The 19,914-nt window shown below is 35.9% G+C and overlaps 2 protein-coding genes across 5 annotated transcripts in view; one reads left to right on the top strand and one right to left on the bottom strand.

The window, feature by feature from the left end:
- rsh (radish) overlaps window positions 1-19,914 on the top strand; it is a 780,520-nt gene that overhangs the window by 184,745 nt on the left and 575,861 nt on the right. The window lies entirely within an intron of this gene.
- On the bottom strand, window positions 11,344-11,865 carry LOC135837221 (uncharacterized). Its single transcript, XM_065352432.1, has one exon. It carries the CDS (start codon window positions 11,863-11,865, stop codon window positions 11,344-11,346), a length of 522 nt encoding a protein of 173 aa, XP_065208504.1.

Raw genomic sequence — 19,914 nt, 5'->3', positions numbered from 1 at the left:
CCGCAGAAACTTTAGTACTTTTCTTTTGCACTTGACTAAATACCTCAACGAATCGCATCGCCGTCGTATCTGGTAGCTTACTTACACTTTTTCTTACACACACATCACACGCAGACTTTCGGAATATCAAAAATTGCATTAGTTATTCGTTCTCGACTAAATATATACATATTTAAGATTATCAACTACAGCAAGTACAGCGAGATATTTTCAGAACTGTACATCACCAGGGTTGTACATGTTTAAAACAAATGAAAAAGAAAAACAAACCTGTGTTTTAAACAAAAAAAAAGTTTAAAGCAGGTTTTTATTTTATTTTAAACGTGTTTTTTTTTCAACTTCAATTTCCAAAAAAAACACGTTTTTAGCCAAATTTAAAAAAAAAGGATGGCTATTGCAGTAGGCCCAACCTTGGACAAAAAGGGGTCGGGGGTCAAAAATTTTGATAGTTTTCAACGTTTTGAGCTCAAACTAGACGATTCCGGGTGTGTCAGTTTTTATATATGAGGAGAAGGTACAAATATGGACCCCCTCTAGCTTTTTGGCTTTAAAGGGTAGAAAAAATTATCAAATTTTTTTTTCGAGTACATATACCATTCGAAAGACCAAAGACTCTAGTATATTGTGTAAAAAAATTTATTTGTTTTGTTGAAAACTCACGGAGAAACTTGAAATTTAGAAAAGTGACATAAAATGGTACAAATATGGACCCCTCTCAAAAAATGAATAAAAATTTCAGAAAATTGAACAAAAATTTATTTAAAGATGTTTTTTGATGCTTTGGACTTGTCTTCTTTATTAATAACACTTTTCTCGGTATTCTAAAAACCATCGAATCAAAATTAGATGAAAAAAAATTTAGGGGTCCATATTTATACCCATGCAAAAAACTGGCCAAGTTTATGAAAAATGAAAAAATCATGGTTCCATTTTCGACACTTCGGGCTTGTCTTCTTTGTTAATAACACTTTTCTCGACATTCTAAAAAATATTGAATCAGAATTAGGTAAAAAAATTTAGGGGTCCATATTTATACCCATGCAAAAAATCGGCTCAGTTTATGAAAAATGAAAAAAAATATGAAAATCAGTTGAAGTACAGACAAATATGAAAGTATACTTTGAAAGTACACATTGTAAGCTACTTACTTCGCTAATCATTTTTTTTCCAAACTTTATTTGAAGTTGATGAATTACCGAATGAAAAACTTGTAAAATTTTCCATTGGCAAGAAAATAATGCGCAAAAAAAACAATTGCTGATGCGAGACGCCTAAGTATGCATGGATCCGAAATAAGTACTTGGATCATCGATACTACACTAATAGTATAATTTTTAGTACTCAGCATGACCGTAGCGCTAGTGTTTGTACACTAAACCAGGGGGGGGGTCCATAATTGTACCTTCTCCTCTTATAAGTTTCAGCACAATTGAGATTTTTACATTTTATGACCTGGAACCTGCTCTAATTGATCAAATAAACTCAAACTTAGGGAATAGGGTTCTTTTGGGAACTAAAATTGACCTCCGCAGTTTGAAGGGTCAAGGTTGAAAATTACAGAAAAGTAATTTTTTTGGAGGGGCATAATATGACCCCAAATACATGAGAAGGGTCCAAAATCATAACATTGGTCAGCACCTCCATTGTGATCAACATATCCAAATTTCAGTTTCCTAAGTCATCCCCACCCCGATTAAGGTGGGAAAAACCACATTTGACTCCAATTTTTGACCCCCCTCACCCCTAAAGTTGATCCAGAAGGTCCAAATTTTCAGCATACAATAGGAGGGTGCCCAATTAGTGATTATTGCAGGTTTCAACCTTCTAACCTTGTTTGACCTCTCTCCAGGGTCAAAATAATAAAGTGGATTTTTGGTTTATTTTATGTGTTTTTTCAATTTTTCAGACAGCCTACAGCCCCTCCAAATTGACCTAGAGGGTTCAAATTTTCACAGTACAATGGGAGGATGCACCCGAAGTGCTTTTTGCATGTTTCAACCTTTCAACCCCATTTTTACAGAAAGATCATTTTTTTGGAGGGGCATAATATGATCCCAAATAGATGAGAAGGGTCCAAAATCATACCATTGGTCAGCACCCCCATTGTTATCAACATATCAAAATTTCAGCTTCCCAAGTCATCCCCACCCCGATGAAGGTGGGAAAAACCACATTTGACTCCAATTTTTGACCCCCTCACCCCTAAAGCTGATCCAGAAGGTCCAAATTTTCAGCATACAATAGAAGGGTGCTCCATTAGTGATTATTGCAGGTTTCAACCTTCTAACCTTGTTTGACCTCTCTCCAGGGTCAAAATAATAAAGTGGATTTTTGGTCTATTTTATGTGTTTTTTCAATTTTTCAGACAGCCTACAGCCCCTCCAAATTGACCTAGAGGGTTCAAATTTTCACAGTACAATGGGAGGATGCGCCCAAAGTGCTTTTTGCATGTTTCAACCTTTCAACCCCATTTTTACAGAAAGATCATTTTTTTGGAGGGGCATAATATGATCCCAAATAGATAAGAAGGGTCCAAAATCATACCATTGGTCAGCACCCCCATTGTGATCAACATATCCAAATTTCAGCTTCCTGAGTCATCCCCACCTCGATTAAGGTGGGAAAAACCTCATATGACCTCAGTTTATGACCCCCTCACCCCTAAAATTGATCTAGAAGGTCCAAATTTCCAGCATACCATGGTAGAGTGCCCTATGAGTGATTATTACAGGTTTCAACCTTCTAACCCTGTTTGACCTCTCTCCAGGTTCAAAAAAGTGGATTTTTTTGCTATTTTATGCATTTTCCAATTTTTCAGACAGTCTGTAGCCCCTCCAAATTGACCTAGAGGGTCCAAATTTTCACAGTACATTGGGAGGGTGTACCCGAAGTGCCTTTCGCATGTTTTAACCTTCCAACTCTATTTGACCTCTTTGCAGGGTCAAATGTGTTTTTCGACGTTTAGGAAAGCCTACAGCACTCCTAAATTGACCTAGAGGGTTCAAATTTTCACAGTACAATGGGACGATGTACCCGAAGGCCCTTTTGCCGGTTTCAACCTTCCAACCCCATTTCACCTGTTTCAGGGTCAAGACAGGTTTGTTACCATACTGTTTGCAGGAGGAAGAAAAGAGTTGGGCGAAGCCCAAAGGGAGTCCCCAAATGCAGGCGAAGTACAGGAGCGAAGCGAGGGTGCGAGTAGTTCAAGAGCCCTCAATGTTTCTGGCACAAAAATTTGGCTCTTACGTAGCGGCAGACTGCTATGACTTTTTTTTTTAGTTTCTGTTGAAGAAGAAGTGGAATTGAATAAACTGTATTTTTAGAGACAAATTTTGTGTTTTGATTTCAATTTTTTTATTATTTCTTCAGCCTTATGGCTATTTTTTGACGTCACACCTTGAAAATTGATGATTGGTGAACCCAAAACAAATGAATTTGTGTTTAAAACACATTTTTAAACGTGTTTTAAACACATAGGTAGTTTTAAACAAGAGAAAAATCACCGAATCACTCCTCATCGTTCCATGTAGCCAAGATACATAAATCATTTCTCCTGGTTATTCCTTCATTCTCATTGACTGAATGTAGGTATACTTACCTAGACTGTATAGACACACTTTCATCACCTGCAGTCATCCTCGCATATACGCATTCGAGTGAAAGTTCTTTTCAAATGTATCGCCAACGGGCCTGCTTTTAAAACACACTTTTGAAAAAAAAACCACCACAAGGTGGTGTGTTCTTTTTTGCTCGCTATTCTGCCTTCGCTCCAGCAAGTTTCTCATTTCATTTCAACGTGCAACACAGGTTACATAGTACCTACCTACTCTTTTAAGCGGCTATCTCACATGAACCGAACATTAATTTTCATTTTTTTGCACGCGTTCTCTCATCAAAGTCACCGAGATAATATACCTACCCCGTATTTTTCCAGCTTGTGCCCTTACTGCTTCGTAGAACCTTATTTCAGACTTGGAAAAATTAACAACTACCGTGTTGCTTGACCCAGCGACACGAGTTGCTGTTTTTCTTTTTCACGATCGTTCGGTTTTTTATAATAAATATTATGGTGTCGTGTAACTTGCTGTTTGTTTTAATAAATAGGGCGTCTTTTTTGAATAATAATTATTCTTGCTAAATAAGACGAGTGGACTCGTCAATTTAGAAAACTTTCATTCAAATGCAGATATAAATCAAATCGTCCACAGCGATAACATTTCTCTTAGGTAGGTATATTTCTTTTTCTCAGAAATATGACGAAAGAATACCTCATGTATTTCATTACTCAATTCAGCAAGTATACTTACTGACACAAAAACCATACACATGCATCGATCGTATACCGAATTCAAAATGGTTTCATTTTCAAATGTGGCGCAAATAGAAACTTACAATTTACGTATAGCTTGAGCAGTTTCCCAAATATGTATTATCACGAATAATTAAAGTGGTTCGATAATCGATACCACGTATAGTCGTATACACCACATACGCGATACGAGTAAGTATAACAGCTTGCACGTGTAGTCCGTCGACGAATATACGAGTACCATACGTAGATATGTACACCGAATCGGTCGCAAAATTAACCCTAATCCGGCGAAAAAGCCCAACTTCGCAATCGAAAATTATCCGCTTAGTTTTACAACAACGCAACGTCAAAAGTCAATATACCGAGTAAGCAAATAAATACATATTATAATTATGATACTCGCTATAATACGTATAATTTTTGCTGACTGTTTGAACACAAATACGAGTATTTATACACATTATAGGTACCTACAACTGCAATGAGCTAATTCAAATTTAGATATATTCTGTATAAGCAATAAGCATAGAAGAAAGTCTAAAAAAGCATATTTGCATCATCAAAACTGATCTTTTTCCACAGTTTCTTTTTTCTACATTACATAGAAGAAAAAATTCTCAAAAACTTCCGAGAAAATCTCGTAATTATTTTAGAAAATTTCAAATCCAGGTTTAAAAAATGAAATTCATTTTTTTCAGATCTATAAAAATAGACTACAACATTTTGTTGAAGTACCAGAGATTTGAAGCTTCTGTTTATGGTGTTTTAATGATGAAAAGTTGGAATATATCAAGGTTAAGAAAGACTGAAATTATGATTTTTCGAATACAAAGTTGCACAAGGGTGAAGGGGAGGGGGGGGGGGTAAAGCCAAAAAAAGTTTTCTCAACTTGAAGGGGGCAAAAAAACTAAATGTGGTTATGAAGGGTATGGCTCCCTGTAGTCACATATACATTCAAACTATCGAGCCCCAACTTTAATCTCCGAAATTGCCAGAAAAGCCTTTCTCTTTTGCTAAAAGTGTATTTTTGAAGGAAAAAAAAACATTTCTTTTATAAGAAAACACGTTAGGATAAAATGTCTCAATTTTTCAACAAAAACTTGCTTTTTTCTGTAAAATCCAAAAATTTTCAATTTTTTGGTCAAAATTGAAAAAATTGTCTTGTTTCAAAAAAATTTAGAAATGGGTCAATTTTTCGAAAAATTGCAGAAAATTCTCACTTATACATGTATGTTCAAAATTTACAAAAATTCGTTTTGGTTACATTTTGTAATGAAAATAGGCATGTTTTGGTTTTTTTTTGAGAATTATCTTTCCACATAAAAAAAGTTTTCCTCGCGTCTTGTAAATTTTTTGAACTTTTTTTACCAAGTTTGGGAGGGGGGTTTACCATGTTTCAGGGTACTACTCAAACCATCCTGATATGAGCTTTTATCTGATAAGATTTATAAGAAATTATATCAAAAAATAGACGTCGAATGAATTGCATACTCGGTTCGCCGTAAATACAACGCGTATCACGTATTTACGGCGAACCGAGTATGCAATTTTATTAACACCATCGGACCGTTCTCAGTTCTCACACGTGTTCCACCCAACATAAACTGGAACACAAAAATAATGGGTCCTTAGAAAAGAGGGATGGGAAAAATGGGCATCCAGGCTGAATTTCTTTATACTCGTACTTATTGACGTGTAAAACAATGATCAGTCGTAAAACTGCTTTCGACAAAATTAGCTAGCGGAATGACCTATTGAGACCTCACTACACTACTACACAACGCCTCAGCAGTCTCAAGCATTTCTCTATTCATCGTAGGAATTCAAGACTCCATGCGAAAGATGTTGAAAATCTCGTTAATGAAGTTTCAATCAGGTCGCAAGTTGTAGACTGGGATTGCGGGAGGAAACAGCGCGAAAACAGCAACATTCGTAACAACTTTCACAAATGAAACTTTAAAATCAAATTACATTCGAAAATGAAACGTTTCGACGGTATTTCCGAGCGTTTTACACTTTTTCGATTTGTCGTTTCTGCTTTCCATTTTCGAGTGAATTTCCCGTCGTCGCGTCGTCGTGAGCGTGAGCGAGAGCGTTTTCATTCAACTGGCATGGCACTTCTCTCACTGTGGCAACCTCTTTGCCAACACCACACCATAGGTAAGGTATAGCAATTGAGGTGAAAAATCATCGTACTATTACTTGTCACCGTAGTCGTCGTTTCAAGTTTTTATTTTCTGTGTGTACGTCCTACGTCGCGTCGCCCTTCGGTTTTCGCTTTTTGCGAAGCATTCCTTTGACAAAACGTGAAACAAGTTTTTACACTCATTTGCTGTCAGAGTATGCGAATATAATACGATACATGGCGGCTTGTAGTGTAGTGTACGCTACAAACGTTAGTAAACATGCAATTTTTTCCCATCCTGTAGTACATATAGATGTGTCTTTTTACAAAAAAAAAAAAAAAATCAGAATGAAACTTTATGAAAATGCATACCTACCTACTCTTTCATTATCTTAATTGCTAATTTTACAAATATTTGCGATCAATTGAATCGGTCATACAATCAGACGTGATGCTTTGAAGAGCATTTTTCTTGTCAAATGAAAATTTAAAAATTGGTTCGAAGCTACAAAAGATATCTCTAGAAAATTTTCAACAAACTAGAACAATATTAAATATTTCCTCATATCATATGCCCTTCCGGGGGTTGACCCTACAGCAGGTCACGGGGGGAAGCACGGATCACGAAAAATAAGAGGAAAAATATGCCGTAACCCCGCTCTCCCCTCCCTTCCAAAACAAGGGAATTTTAGTATTTTTTGGGGAGGGGGGGGGGGTAAAAAGGCTGCAATTAGGAGTAGGAGAGGTAAATCCAAAAAAATGAATTTTCATTCTCATTCAGTGTTCTCGAAATTTTTTGAAATGATTTATGTCACAGGACATCTGACATTTTTTACATTTTCATCAGCATTTTTGGCACATCGTACCCCCACCCCCTCCTTCCCCAATGTGAAGTGTTAGGAAATAAATTCTGGTAGATCATGGAACGGAAGAGGTCAACGAAATCTGCGCCAAATCGGAATACCAGGCTTCACCCTTGTCAGAACCAATATCAAATCAAATCATCAACAATAACAAATACTTTTCATTTACACATTAACTTTTTTGTCACCATTATGAATAGGCTGAGTTACATTTGGAAATTCTTTTAACAAATTAGAAATCTTATCATCACGGATCGTATTAATAGAATAATGATTAAGGTTAACACAGGTGCAGTCTACATTTAACAAAGTAGGTACTCCAGTCTATCAATTTTTTTTGTCTAAGATATCTGGTATCAAGTTGAAATATTCTAGAAAATCAGCTCCGATTATAGCATGAGGTACATCACAAATTATAAAATTCCACAAAAAAGAACGCCTTAAACCTAAAGATAATTCTAACTTCTGATAACTGTAAGTTTTAATTTCTGTTTTGTTAGCCGCATATAATTTTAGATTCGAAAATTTTTTATGATATTTATTTTTGACCGGAATAATGGAAACATCCGCTCTGGTATCCATCAGAAAACAAATTTTTGTAATATTGTCATAATATACAAATAAGCGCCGCCCATCTAGAAAACTGCGGCCTGTGGCATTGACGGACAGTTTCTCTAGTTTTCCGTTTTTGACTCTTCACTTGGTACAAACTTTTTGCACCATGATTCACATTTATAAGCTTTGTCACCAAACTTGTGATGATGAAAACAAAGTTTCCAATTAGGATCCCGATGACCATGATTACGGCTACGACTGCGATCATTTGGGGTTTGACTACAGTTACAATTAGTGTAAGGTAAGACCGCCTATTAGTACGCGGTTAAGGTTTGAGACGCTCCAGCTCCCAGAGTTGTGCATAAAAATTTATGAAATTTTGTACAAATAAACTTTGAACCCTTGGCTACATAACTGCTTACTCACTTTTGAGTTTCCCATTGCTGCTTTTTTGTAATAACGCAAAAATGAGGGCAACTCAAATGCGTACTAATAGGAAGGTACCTTCCTATTAGTACGCAAATGTCCGCCTATAAGTACGCAAGAGTAAATACACGTTGAAAATGGTAAAAATTCCAACAAAACAGCAATGAAAAAGTGCAATAGGATATTCAGAGGGAATTACTGTGTAGAAAAACCATAATTAGCAATTTAAACATTCTAAAAAACAAATTTTACACATTTTCAAAAAATACATTTTTTTGACATCATATTTTTTACCCATTTTTTTGAAATTAATGTCAGTGTCATAATCTGACATCATAATCTTGAACTTTGATGTACTAAATACCAATTTCCGCTAATTTTATTCATTTTAATGCAAAATGATCAAAAAAAATGAAAATTTACATGCAAATTAGGGGGTGCGCACTTATAGGAAGTGTCTTGTTCTGACATAAAATTATGTATAGCTCTATAATAGAGTAATATTTTCAAAATGTCTTTGTTTCATGAGAAACTACATAGAATACGCAATCGATTGATATAAAATACTTACCGAATAACTTTATTTTAATGGTCGCAATCACGTTTGCCGTTTCCGAAAATAAAAAACCAAAACACACTGTTTTCACATAAATGGTTCTCAGAAGCGGAGTTCGTTATCAAACCGCATGATTTTTTCAGAGAACCTGGACGCAGTAATTACCAAGGCCACGGCCTGGTCAAATTTTCGATCAGTGTTACCAATTGCGAGAAAAACGCGCTGGGTACTAATAGGTGGTGCGTACTAATAGGCAGTTTCACCTTAACCTCCATGTCTGTTGTAATTACCTCGACCTTGACCACGATTATGAGAACGACCATTGAAGGAACAGCGATCTAAAGCCTCAACAACTTTGCCCATCACATCAGCAAAATCCGGTGCAGAAGCAGAATCAGAGTGTCTACTGGCAAGAAAAAGGCAAGAAAGTTAGAAAAAGGCGAGAAATTCGCTCGGGTGGCAAGAAAGTTAGAAAATAGTATAGAAATTCCTTTGAAAAGCAAGAAAATTTCCAAGAATTCACATCAAAAATCTCTGAATAATTGAAGTTATCCCAGCAAAGTTTCAAGTTTTCATTTTGTTAAAATTGATGTTGTTCTACTTTTTGAATTAAAAATTTTCCAAAAATTTTGCCCTCGCTTCGCTCGGGCCATTCAAGATAGTATTTTCAAAAATTTTAAGAATTCAAAAATTAAATAGGAAATTTTTGATTTCCAGGTAGGGTAAAGTCACCAGTAGTTGACATGATCCAGTAGTTGACACTTACGTCACAAAAATCGCCATTTTGGTGTCCCTGTGTGATTATTGAAAACACTGATTGCACTAAAAATTAATTCATACCTCGCTTATTATTGGCCGTGAGTTAGGTGATGATTATCAGTCATACTTTTTGCGTTTTATCAACTTTTATTTTCACCACGAAAATTTTGCGAATTTTTTTGCTGAATTTTAATGGTAAGTGTTTTACAATTATTTTTCTATATCCAACAATTTTGAACATTTTGAGATGGTTATTATACCATTTGAAAGCTAATGAGATACACTTTCTTTCTAACTACTTTTGATTGATTCATAATCACATTTTCATGCTCGATAAGCCGGGTGTCAATTACAGGCGCTAAAAAATGAAAAATTCCAATAGTTGACACCATATAAAAAGATGCATTTTCTAATGTTTTTTCACCATTATTTTACCGATTTATTCAAAATAGTCTGATTAAAGTACGAGATGAATATTCAAGAAGCTATAAGTGCTGTAAAGTGAATTAGAAATTACATCTATTTATATGGCGTAAATTATTGGAATTTTTCACATTCTTGAAAATGTGATTCTGATTCAATCAAAAGCAGTTAGAAAGAAAGTGTATCGCATTAGCTTTCAAATGGTATAATAACAACCTCAAAATGTTAAAAATTTTTGGATGAAAATTGTAAAATACTTTGTCAACTACTGGGGTGTCAATTATTGGAATGTCGTGTCAATTACTGGGGTTTTTCGGACACTTTTTGAAATTATCATAAAAATCTCAAAAATTCACTTACGAATGTGAAACACAAATCAAAATGTAAGGAAAACTGTGTTCTTTTAGATGTACTTACCAAAGTTTTCAAAAAAATATCAACTTGAGCTATAGATTGTTTTTTATCAAAAAGTATCAAAAATCTGTTCAACTACTGGCGACTTTACCCTAATACTCAAACCATTTGAAAAGTGCAAATTTTTCATTCTCTGAACAGAACGACTAACTTTTCAAAATTGTTGATATTATTGTGCTCCAATGAAAATGTAAAATACCTAAAGCATACAAAATGGTCGTTTTTTCGTTTTTCACAACAATTTTTTCAACAAATTTTCGCTCTCGCTTCGCTCGAGCAGTAATTTTAGCTTCATTTCAATACAATGATCATTCATTGTGAAGGGTTTTCTGAAAACAACCTAAAATGTCAATTTTTTGTGTCTAAAATTCTGATTTTGCTCTCCCCTCAATCACAAATAAAAATATACCTAAGCTCTTTCATGGTTTGATCCTATAATTGTATATGTCACATTGTCACTGGTATTCAGCACGCTAAAATTTTGATTTTTGTCGGAAAAATAACAATTTTTTGTTGAAAAAATGACATCATTCTCCCCCTCCCCCCAAATAACACAACTTCGATCCGCATTCGAGTTTACTTTTCATTTTGTTACTGTTATCATAATAGAATTGAATTCACTTCAGTAGACTTGCCTCAACGTTTGTTTTTTCATTACTATTTTTTCATTTGAGAAATTAATGCACTTCTCTGCTTTGAAGAATAAATTTTTGAGAAATTTTGTTGGGGGGGGGGGGGTTAGAGTGATTAGCGAAGATTATCTATGCGTAAATATGAAGAGGGGTAAGAAATTTCATTTTTGGAAGCAAGAAAAAAGCAAGAAAAAGGCGAGAAATTCACTTTTTTGATTTTAGTAGACACTCTGAGAATTATTACTCAAAGACGCTGCAGCAGTCTTATTTCTGTTTACTCATTCATATAATTCATCAGCTGCTTTAGCTAATTCATCTAAAGAAGTTGTTGACAAAACTGTCAAAATATCGACTGCGGATTTCAGTAATTGATCTAGAAACATTTCTCGGAGAACATCATCGGTTACTTTATCTTTAGCTAACGATTTCATTTCTCTAAAATATTCAGATGGTTTACAATCACCTCCAGAGATACCTTTCAATAACTTTTTAACACATTCAGCATCGCTTGGCTCAAATTCTTTTATGATTTTATCTTTCAATGTAGTATAAGGACTTACAGAAGGCGGATTATTTATTATATCAAATACATGACTCGTTATTTTGTGTGGTAGGGACGCAACCAGATGATCAAATTTATCTTCCTCAGATATAACTTTCGCCAGTTTAAATTGGGTTTCTACCTGCTTTACCCATGTTGTAATGCCACCAGGAGTGTTGACTTTATAATCTGGAATGAGAATATTATAGAATCGATTTTGATCTCCTGCACCACAATTTTTTGCAGTAGTTTCAGGCATGACGTAAAGAATGAATAACAATAATATTAAATTCATAAAAAAATATCGTTTGCGTCGGGGTTACCAAATGTCGGAACCAATATCAAATCAAATCATCTACAATAACAAATAATACTTTTTATTTATCACGTCTGCTACTTCATAACAACTAAAACTGTACAAGACAAAATTCTTGTCAACAAGATGGCTGATCTGCAGCCAACTCTTAAATTTTAGCGCTTTCGCGGCCAATTATATCTAATTCTTATCATCGCCACAACCCTCTCTAACTTGAATATTCGTGCATCTCTTCGTCTATTAGTCGTACAAAAAAATGTTCAAATGAAAATTGTTCCTTGAAATCTCCTCTACAACGTGAAGAGCTTTCTGCAAAATTTGGTTGAAAAAAGGTAGTGAAGAATGTAGCAATTTAAAAAAAAATCCGTTACTAGATAATTATCACGATCATCTTCTGGTAAATTTCAATTTGGAGCCGAGGGGGGGGGGTCAATTTGACAAATTTTATGACACTTTCTGTAGTTTTTACAAATCATCATTCTATTTTAAGAATTTCGGAATATTTCTTGGTACGTATTTTTCAATAATCTAAGCACTTGAGAAGTCTGCAAAATTGTACTCAAGTAAGACATTTTCTCCAATTGTTTTCTGATGGTCCATCAATTTTTGATATTTTTGAGTGATTTTCACAATCAATTATACAATTTTTAAGATACTTTCCATGTGAATATCAATTTCTGGCTCTAACTAATCCACCTTAATTTTTCTTTGTTCCAGGTGAGTACAAATTTCATTCCAAAAATGATGAAATGATATGAACTCGCGTATGAGAATAAGTAAGTAATTTTACATACAATCCTTAAAGGAAAAGTTACGCAAGTCACTCTTCTACACTTGTGACCTTTTATTTTCAATAGCAAATCAAAAAAGAATTCTGAAGTGACGGAATTTGAAAATCAACTGAAATAATTCTTCATTGGGTTTGAATCGAGGTCATCTGATTTCTCGTGGAAACAGTACATAAATCAAATTTTCAAGTTCTGAAACGATTTTGATTTTTAATTACCTTTTAAAAAATCAGACTCTGGTCAAAAATGGAAAAAAAATCACCAAAATTTTACCAAATAGGCCGAGAAAGCTGAAATTTGAAGTACGTCCTGTTTTGGACCCTCCAAATCGATTGGAAACGGTTTCGAAACATTTTGAGTGGTACTTCTAGAGCACTCTAGCAGATTTTTGAAAATTGAAAGTTCCACAACATTTTACGCAATTGAGTTGTTTTATTGAAATGAAATTTACTTAGTACTCAATTTATATGCCGAGTCGATTGGAGGTGGTTTTAGACTGTTCCGGAGCCTTCGAGTATATTTTGGAAACTTCTGATTGTCTAAAAAATGATCTAAAAACCTTCCAAATCAAGGTATACTGAGTCTGTGCAAACATGCATACATGTGAGATGAATTCGGGAAGGATTGCCTAAACGTTGCCAGGAAAACGGCATTGCATTGAAAAAGGACACTCTGTAGAAAAGTGAACTTGACAAATTTGAAAAAAAGCTACCTTTGCTTTCCACTATGTAGATCAAAGTGCGTATTATATTAATTTGCGCGAGGTATAGGTATCTAATAACTATGTATACCGATACGTAATGCTTACCCTTAAAACAGGGTCGCCAAAATATTGTCAAGTTGCAAAATCATTCCGCGTGAGTAAATTTCATACGTCCGTCCGTGCGAATATCCGAAGCCGAAAAACCATACCTACGTTCATTCGTTCGCTCATTTTCATTACACTGGTGGGCACCTGGTTCCATCTATTTTACCTTACTATATACCTACCTATCTCATACACTCCTATACTCGTATGTTGGTAGGTACATATATTGTGCGAATATGTTACTGTTTAGTTTACCTGTCTATATAGTTTATACACATAAATTTGTATCGGGTTTTCGGTTCTCAGGTATTCTCTCGCAACCCCTTTCCCCTCTCGCCCCGCTCTACTTCATCTCTTGACCACATCTCTCGCTAACAAAACATTTTCATTTTGCGAGTTGGAAATGTTGTTGTAATCGCGTCATTGAAGCGTTATAGCCGACATACGGTCTATCGTCGGTAGGCTATACTTACGACTATAAAGTTCAAACTGATTTCACGTTCGATGTCTTCCTCTCTTTCTCCTTTTGCCCAGGCTGTTTTCTGCGAACTATTCACGTAGAAAAACACGGCCACCACTCTATCATCATCGGCGATTGTAATTTTCACTAAGTGAAAATGTAAAGCGGCCGCAAGTGGCTTTAAACAACTTTTGTGTAATACTATACTACGCTGGCCGGCCATCTAAAAGAGAACCACCGTATTCTCTACCTAACCATATAGCCGTTTTCCAAGCAAACGCCTAAATTTTACTCGATATTAACAACTTTGGTCGTATCATCCTCTTTGTTTTTCGCCAGGTGTACTATACGTAGGATAGGTAGGTATATCTGGCAGCCTTTCTTCTTTACTTTTCACTGCGTTTAAAAGTCCATCGTCCTTGCCGAGTCGGTCGTCGTTTAATACTACAAAGTCTATTTAACCTTAATGCGAGCTCGAGATTGAGCTGACCGAAAACTTTGGAAAAGGGGTTCGAATTCCACGTGTACGAGTATAACCATTCGATAGATAGCGGATGCCAATAAATCCGATGGTAGATGGTACGGAGTGTTTTTCGACAATTTTCATTCTTTGATCGTTTTTGTATCCTTTATCGTATAATTTGACAGCCGTGTATCCATTCTTTGGAAGGGGGTGGATGGTTTGGTAAGGTAGGTATTTCTCGACTCGTGAGTGAAGTATTAAAAATTGTGAGTAATCTTCTGCGTAAATAATTTGTTCATTTATACGAAATTGAAGTGGAGTTTGGTCGTGGTATCTTCAACTGATTTGATTCATCAGTGATTCGATCATTCGCGAACGATTTTTTCACTTAGGAGTGAATCATTCACGAATGAATCATCTCCAACTCATATTGGTGGATTTGAAAACGTCAAACGTTTGCCACCTTTGATTTACAATGCTTACTCAGTGGTGATTCAGTGTTGTACACGAATGATTCGTCGATTCTGAGCAAATCGTTCGCGAACGAATTGAGTCCAGTTTTTGATGATGAGATCGAAACTGTCGAAGTTTTGTTTCTCCATCCGCGCCTAATTTGATGTTTCAGTGATTCATTCGTTCGTGAACGGTTTTTCTCCTCTGAGCAAATCATTCGCGAACGAATTTTTACTGGTAGATTGAAGAATATTTCGTGCTGTCTTGGCCTGTCTGATTTGATTTTCAATTGATTCAGTCGTTCTTGAACGATTCGTCGTTTTGAGCGAATCGTTCGCGAACGAATCATCTTCAAGTTTTTTTGTTACTTCATGTTATACTGAATCTTTTTTCTGGTCTCATTCATTGTCAATTCAGTCAATTGTGATTACATTCACGATCGTTTTTTTTCGCATTTTGATCAAGTCGTTCGCGAACGATTAGTGATTTGGTCCTTGATTGAATTTTTGATTTTGAGCTAATCGTTCGCGAACGAATTAAGTTCAGATTTTGATAATGGGATCTAAACTGTCTACGTTTCGCCTCGTCATCTATGCCAAATTTGTTTCGAAGTGACTCATTCGTTCGCGAACGATTCTTCTCCTTTGAGCAAATCATTCGCGAACGAATCATTCACAATTTTTACTGGTAGAGTGAGGAATAGTTTGCTTTGTCTTGGCCTGTCTGATTTGATTTTCAAATGATTCAGTCGTTCTCGAATGATTCGTTGTTTTGAGCGAATCGTTCGTGAACGAATCGACTCCAGTTTTTCTGTCACAAATATATTTTTTGATGTGGTCTAATTTATAAGTAATTGTAATTACATTCACGATCGATTTTTTGCTTTTGATCAGAACGTTCGCGAACGAATCACCGAAGATTCAGTCGTTCTGGAACAATTATTCGATTCTCAGCAGATGATTCGCGAACGAATTAAGCTCAATTTTTAATGATAGGATCTAAACTGTCAAAGTTTTGTCACGTAACTTATGAAAAGTTCAATGTTTCAGTGATTCATCCGTTCGCGAACGATTTTTCTCTTCTGAGCAAACATTCGCGAACGAATCATTCACAATTTTTACTGTTAGAGGAATATTTTGTTTTGTTTTGACCTGTCTGTTTTGATTTTCAAATGATTCAGTCGTTCTCGAATGATTCGTCGTTTTGAGCGAATCGTTCGCAAACGAATCAACTCCAGTTTTTCTGTCACAAATATATTTTCTGATGTGGTCCAATTTATTTAGTAATTAAATTACATTCACGATCGATTTTTCGCTTCTGATCAGATCGTTCGCGAACGAATCACCGATGATTCAGTCGTTCTGGAACGATTATTCGATTCTCGGAGGATGATTCGCGAACGAATTAAGCTCAATTTTTAATGATAGGATCCAAACTGTCAAAATTTCGTTACGTTATTTATGACGAGTTTAATGTTTCAGTGATTCATTCGTTCGCGAACGATTTTTCTCCTCTGAGCAAATCATTCGCGAACGAATAATTCGTAATTCGCCATTTTTATTGGTTGATAGATTGAAGAATGTTTCATTTTGTCGTGCCCGATTTAATTTCCAGTGATTCGGTCGGTCACGAATGATTCGTAATTCTGAGTGAATCGTTCGCGAACGAATCAACTCCAGTTTTTTTTGTTAGAATTAGAAATAGTTTTCTAATGTGGTCTAGGTTATATGTATATGATAACATTCAAGATCGATTTTTCGCTTTTGATCAAGTCGTTCGCGAACGATTTTTTTGATTCTCAGCAGATTGTTCGCGAACGAATTGAGCCCAGTTTTTCAATGATAGGATATAAACTTCAACGTTTTGTTACGTCATCAACGTCATATTTGATTTTTCAGTGATTCATTCGTTCGCGAACGATTTTTCTCCTGTCGAGTAAATCGTTCACAAACGAATTCGTTCTTTTACGAATTTTCGTAATTTTTAAAACTATTTTTAGATTAATTTTGACATGTTATCGCATTTTTAATACGTTTCAACATTAGTAAGCTGATCTCACTCATTTTTTGGTAGTTTCGAGTCATTTTTCCCAAATTTTCACCGCATTTTATAAAATTTGTCCGAATATTTTTTCAATTTTTGTCACTTTCAACAATTTTTGGGTAAATTTCAGCATTTTATAAATTTTTCTCAGTTTGTACGTGTAAGATGTGAGGACATCTGGCCACCTTTATACGAATGGCTTCAACCGATACCTTTGACGAGCCTTTACCCCACGTTATTGTGTGACACATTCGTGACAAATGCTCTAATTGGATTACACAATTCAGTGCGCAATTATTCAAATTTCAAGTTCTCACACAGCGTTAAAAAACACATCTCTCCTCACCAGAGAAAAAAAAACCTCCAGCAGGAAAGATATGATATTGAAATTTGCCAAAAGTCTACCTTCATACATTGTAAAAATTCTCATGCTCGTATGTCTCCGTTGCCTATTTCCTCGTTAATAAATTCCATGACACGAATTTCAAATGAGTTTAATTCGTTTTTATAATTATTATTTTTAGCGCGCGCGCACGTACGTACTTTCAATCTTCCTCTTTTCTCTTCATCTCCTGCCGCGATCGTCATCTTTCAATGGCACATTCCTGATCTGCTTTATATCGTTTCCACGAATACACGTGTACAATTCATCGGGGATAGAAAAAGTGAAAGAGAAACAAAAAGGAGAACCCCGACTCTCGTGCTCTCCTCGTTGCAGCTATGTATGTAGGAAGGTAGCGAAAAAAAAAGTTTTTAGGACACTTTTAAAGTGAACTATCGTTTTAATGCGTTCCGTTCGTTGAAATTATTAATTACAGAGCGGTACGTGAAAGTTATTTTAAATGCGACTTGTTATTAGCAGAGGATGTATAGGTATGTGTGTGTGTGTGTGTGTGTGTGTGGTTAAAGAGGTAAAACTTTGTTGTCATAGTAACACGAAGGGGCAGAGGCGTCTCTTCCAGCAAATCTTACCTGGTTTGACTGACGTCATCATTAAAGCGTGCATCGTTAATTTATAAAGAAAAAGCAATTTTTCTACGGTGCCTTTTTTTTTTTTGTTTTCGGTACTCGATACAGGTAGAAAATACACGCACTCGTCTTCCATCCGGGTTCGACCATTTTTTTCACGTGTATCTCGTCGACGATTTGTCCTGTGCTCTGTTTCAGTCGAATTGAGATACACGCAATGGCCTACATTTGTCTGATATTTTCCGAGCTGCGTTTCAGTTTTGAAAAAATCCGAGAACAGGATGAAACTTTTGGTAAAATGTATTGTAAGTGGTATCAATTTTGAAACACATCTAATTGTGTGGCTCATTTTGCCTTTAAAGTGTCTAACAAAGTTTCAAAATGAAGAAACCAGGTTTTTGAGCCGGGTATGTTTCATATATCTACAATTTCACGAGTTGTTTATTTTTTCATTTTGAAGGTGGGGGGGGGGGTTGTCTTACTTTTCAACGTAGGCATGAGAGAAAAGCTCGTAGATATTCAAGAACTCGAACGATCAACGAGAGAGAGAGAGAGCAATCTACGTAAATTTGAAGAAAAAAAATCAGTCACTTGTAGAGCCTATAATATCACGACGACTCGTAACCGAGGCTTATGCTTCACCCATTTCGAGAATCGTTTTACAGCTTGCCTTGCGCACATGTTAAGCTAGCGCAAATACATGTAAGCCTATCTAGTACTTAAGAAGAAAGAGCTAGTTGTTGAAGACATAGGCAACTTTTGAAAAAGCGTGCGATTTGCGAAAACGTGCTAAATGGTTTGTAAAAAAGGCGAAAAATAAGTCGAAAACGCGACGATGGCATTGTTGCAACAATACGTATGGTTGGTAGGGATACCACGTCTTCTACCTAATACACCGACGACTGACGGGGATAGCAATGTGGTGGTAGTTTATCGTCGTATAAAAGTGTACCAGTGGTGTAAGTTTTGCTTTATAGGAACAGATTGCGGTCTAAATGGCCGATAATAGCTTCACTTTGGCCACTTTAACTTTCAAATTAATCGGCAGAGTAGTTCGTAGTATGAGAATTTTCTTCCCCCGATTCTCTCTCCTCCTCTGTTTGGATTGCTTAGCTACCTACGAGCGCGCAGAGCAACAGCATCGGAGGTTTTCAAATACTCTACCTCGACGATCTGCTGCCGCTGTTTGGGAAACTTTCAAACTTCGGTCTCATTGGCTATCACAAATATTATACTCAAAACCTTGTACAATATTGACTTGAATGAAATTTTACAGGTTTTCTTCTCGTGTAATTAATTTTGACTAGATGCGGATGGTGAGCTCGCTCGATGTTTATCTTGGAATACTGTCGGGTTACCTCTAAACTTCGCCATGGACTGTAGAAGCTCAACTTTAATTCGAAAATTTTCGAAAAAAATTAGTGAAGTAATAGTGTGGCATATGACAATAGGAATGCTTGTCACCCTCCTCTCCCCCCCCCCGATTTTCTGAGACAAATTTTTTTGAGGGGACATCCTAAGAAAGATATCAAAGCAAACTTGCCGAAAATTTTATCTTATTAACAAAATGGCGGCTATTTAGAATAGCATGAGATTCGCACTAAATTTTTAACTGGTCGGAGCTACATAGATTGAAAGAGCATGCAAAAATTTATCACCAGCCAAAATTTCAAGTGCTCAAGTGCATTGTTTGATTTGTGCTGAATTTTTGAAAGTCTTTGATCCAAAAACGAGAAAAAAATCGAAATTTCACCAAATTAACCTAGAAAGCTTTTTTTCCCTCTTGTCTGGTCGGCAATACTAAGCATCTAAATTCCCTTCTTGTCCCAATACTCGAGGAACTTCATCCCCTCGTCATCAATCGTCTGGTCCAGTTTGTCTGCGTTGAAGTCACCATATAATCGACACCTGAAAAGAAGTCTGTCATCTTGTACCTTGCCACACTCACACATATCATCATCAGCCGAATGCCATCTGTGCAGGTTGGATTTTGAGCATGTTGTTCCGC

This window comes from Planococcus citri, chromosome 1 (genome assembly GCF_950023065.1).
Source record: "Planococcus citri chromosome 1, ihPlaCitr1.1, whole genome shotgun sequence".
Classification (NCBI taxonomy): Eukaryota; Metazoa; Arthropoda; class Insecta; order Hemiptera; family Pseudococcidae; genus Planococcus; species Planococcus citri.
The sequence above is the reverse complement of the archived record's forward strand: the minus strand, read 5'-3'. Positions and strand labels throughout refer to the sequence as shown.